The sequence below is a fragment of the Atta cephalotes genome (assembly GCF_000143395.1).
Source record: "Atta cephalotes unplaced genomic scaffold scaffold00001, whole genome shotgun sequence".
Classification (NCBI taxonomy): Eukaryota; Metazoa; Arthropoda; class Insecta; order Hymenoptera; family Formicidae; genus Atta; species Atta cephalotes.
This window is the reverse complement of record NW_012130065.1, coordinates 9,422,038-9,425,870: the sequence shown is the minus strand read 5'-3', so window position 1 is coordinate 9,425,870 and position 3,833 is coordinate 9,422,038. Positions and strand designations below refer to the sequence as shown.

Below are 3,833 nucleotides of genomic sequence, written 5' to 3'. Positions count from 1 at the left end.
ATATAGAAGATAAATGATATACTCACGACTTCTGATCAGAATTTCATGTTAATCTTTTCTATTAAAAAAAAAAACAAATATTTCAAAAAGCTGTTTTTGACATATTAAATTATTTCGAAAACCTGCAGTACTGTTGAAATTTGGTTTTGCGGTATTATTTTCGGCATTTAAAAATTTGCAAGAAATACCTTATTTAGTTCAAAACAATTTTCGCTATAAACTACTATAATCATTTAGATTATTCGATTATTATATCCTTCCACATCATTTTTTCCTAGCGATAATAACGATTCATGGTTATAAATTTTGTTCCACAAATTTTTATCAAAACGCAAACATATTTGATAAAGAAATTTTGTTTTCTTCTACGTGTTACTTATATGATAACCAGATAAATGGTGAGACTAGATAAACTTTGTAAACTTTAGCGCGGTATACTTAGAAGGTCGTGTATATTCCAAAACGACTTGTCACTTTTTACGTTTCTCGAAAATTCGTGAAAACTAATATTAAGGTGTCCCCAAGATGATTTCTTAACGCGAGTTCTTCCGATGTTGCAGACATTGGCGGGGCGCAGGAAGAAGAGAGGGTGGGCGACGAGAGTACGGTGAACCGGAAGCGAACGCGACGGTGGCCGGCTCGGTCGAAGAGTTCGCGGCAGCGCCAAAGCCGCGCATGCTTCAACAACGAGGCTGTATAGCAACAGCAACGATACCCGTACCCGCTACGACGACCGGCTCAGCATCATCATCATCATCTTCATCATCCAACATGTTCCCACAACAGTACTGCTTGAGATGGAAATACCATCACAGCAACCTGCAGACTATGTTCTCGCAGTTGCTCGAACGGCAGGCCTACTGCGACGTCACGCTCGCTTGCGAAGGCAAAACGTTACGAGCACACAAGGTAAACAGAGCAGAGATCATCGCGATAATGACGCGGCGTCGATGACGCGCTTTCTCATATCTTGCGTGCATGTCTTGAAAAGTCGCAACAGTCATCACTTGAAATTAACTTTTTTTTTCAACTTTTTTTATACTTGTTAACGCTTATTTGAAAAACAAGCTGAATTGAAAATGGAGAGATCAAACATCGGCAGACACGAGTGATCTCTATCGTTTTTTTTTTATATTCTCTATCGTATTAACTCTTAGTTTTATACGATTGGATTATTCACGTCCTACACGTTTATTTTCTTCAAAAACTTGGGAGCATCAAATATTAATTAGTTATAATATTTATACATAATTTATATACAATTTTTTAAATATGCAATCTTACAAATATTTTTTAAAGAATAAATTAAAACATATTAATAAATTAAAACATATTATAAAACATATTAAAGAATATGTAAGAATCATTAATAATTGTTGTATATTTGTTAAAGTGTATAATATATTTATTTAGTTAATTATTATAAATATATTATACTAAATAAATATATTTATATATTTATTTAGTATGATATATTTGAATCGTATTGAAGCTATGTTATATACTTTTCAGATATGCGTTTCTTGCAAAAAAAAAGGATTAGTTTATATAATCTTTTAATAATTTAATCGCCTATTAAGATTACCTCGTAATAGATAACTTGATAACGCATGCATGTTAGATTGCTGTATAATAAGATAGACATTAGTAGCTGATTAGTGATCCGCCGTGACGATAAGCAATCGGAAACCTGTAGCATAGAACCACACTTGATATGAAAGTCGACGATATAAGAAGTTCTATCGCGAAATAGAGAAATTAGTCGCGAGTGATTCAGGATACGCGGAAACTCGATTTCCGGAATTTCGCTGTAACGTGAAATTGGATTTATGACTGAAACTCGATAAGTGGAATTTCACAATTCGATTTACGGGAAATATATAATAAAATTGCCATTTTCCTCGATATTTCATCTCGAATCCGGCTCGAAACGAGCTCAGTCCCTCGCTGCATTGCGAGAGTTATCTTGTCAATTTTCAATTAAAATAATCGAGTCGATATAAGCTCCGCGGCAGCCATGGTACTTGCGTGTGTGCGCGACCGAAACGAACTTGGTCGTCGCTAATTAGAGCTTCGTCCTTGTGACTTCGTCTCTTGTCAAAACACGATTATCATGACGAAATGCCTAACTCAGTTTTTGATTACGCGGGGGAGAGAGACTAAATTGTAACCACGCGCTGCCAACACCGTCTCGAAATCCCCTGTTTCTACTCAGAATTCCATTTCAAGCGCACCGCAAAATGACGTTTTCATCATATATGTATACATAATACATATATGTATGTATATAGACTCACTAGAGTCGGCTGTTATGTTCCCCGGAGAAGAGAGCACTTCTTGAAATTACCGAAACTATTTCCAAAATACTGCTCAGCCAAATGTATCGTAGTATATCATAGGCTCTGTCTCAAAAAGACTACAATTTTGAAAAGTAGAATTTTCCCTGAGTCTTAACTGAGTGTCCCCCCGAGCATTTCCCTTCTAACAAATCGCAATCGTTTCTAGAACGTCTTTGATGTAGAGGGTATCCCCGCTCCCTAATACGATTCTTTTCTTTGCGATATTCTTTGACTATGATGGAAATTTAAAAAAAAAAAGAGACATAATTGAACTCCTTATTCTTGTCCAACTTTATAATCGTTAAATTACAATTTGTTTCAATAGCAATAAAGCCGAATCAATAATAATATATCTCTAGATCCAATATAGATTTTAATAATACATCATCATTGTTCTTCTTTTACTTAGTAAAATTAACAGACACAAACTCAAGACAAGCTAACACAAGTGTGTTAGCAACTATTAGAGCTTATCAAAAGCTAACTCTTTCCAGATTTTTGGGCCAGTATTCGTAATCGTAAAAAATACGATCTCAAGATACAGTCATATAGATGTACAGTCATATAGATTATTGGATCGATTCTTAAGATATGATTTAAGACGAGCTTATATAAGATTGTACTCTGTGAATAACGTTTTTAAACCATAGAGACATACTTCAGATTCTATCTCTCATAAATGCCTCTCTGAGGTCATTTACTTGTAGATTACGTTTTGCAATAATAGAATTGCTCCATGTTGCATAACCATGCTCAATTGTTTCCAATGGAACGATTCGTGCTTCACATTCGTCTGATATATAAATTATATACGCCCACTATTGGAATCAGTCATCCGAATTACAGTTCGGGAACCTCGATAACTTGCTCGCATCGATGGGAATTACGGTCACTGTCCAAAACAATCCACATCTCCTCTTCCCGCAAACGAGAGATTGCCCGTTATCTTGCCGTCACTATAATTATAGATGCGTAATCGGATCGCTGGGGTGATGAGATCATCGAAAGTTGACGCGTAACGGGTATCCCCGAGTGCGTGTACGTGTGTATGTATAAATGAAACGCGAAAACCCGAGGAACTGTGGTAAGGGTAGCACCATCGCCATCATCCCCATCCTCCTCTTTTCTTTCTACCCGACCCGATGGAGACGATCCGACTCCTGATAATTGGATTCTATTCCCAGCCAAAAAACCCGGACGATCTGTAGCAGACGACGAATGCAATCCCGTCCGGTTTCCACGGACTCGGGCTCTTGCTCTTTTTTCGCGTACACGTGTCTCTCATTCGCTCCCGCTCCCCTATATCTTTTCTGCCCTTCCTGCCAGCTCCCGTACCTGCTTCTCTCTCCTCCTTCTATCCTTTTCTCTTCCCTTTTGCGTTTTTCTGCGTGCCCCGTGGTTCTTTTCCCATAGCGCGCCGCGTAGAATTTCCTCAATTCGTCTTATTGTACGTCGCGACGAGAGAGAGAGAGAGAGAGAGAGAGAGAGAGAGAG

The 3,833-nt window shown here is 37.6% G+C and overlaps 1 protein-coding gene across 1 annotated transcript in view; it reads left to right on the top strand.

The window, feature by feature from the left end:
• The first annotated feature begins 675 nt into the window (after window positions 1–675).
• LOC105626433 overlaps window positions 676–3,833 on the top strand; it is a 29,535-nt gene continuing 26,377 nt past the window's right edge. The window contains exon 1 of the mRNA XM_012207737.1: window positions 676–909. Coding sequence (XP_012063127.1) covers window positions 676–909 — 234 coding nt within the window. The remainder of the gene's footprint in view (window positions 910–3,833) is intronic.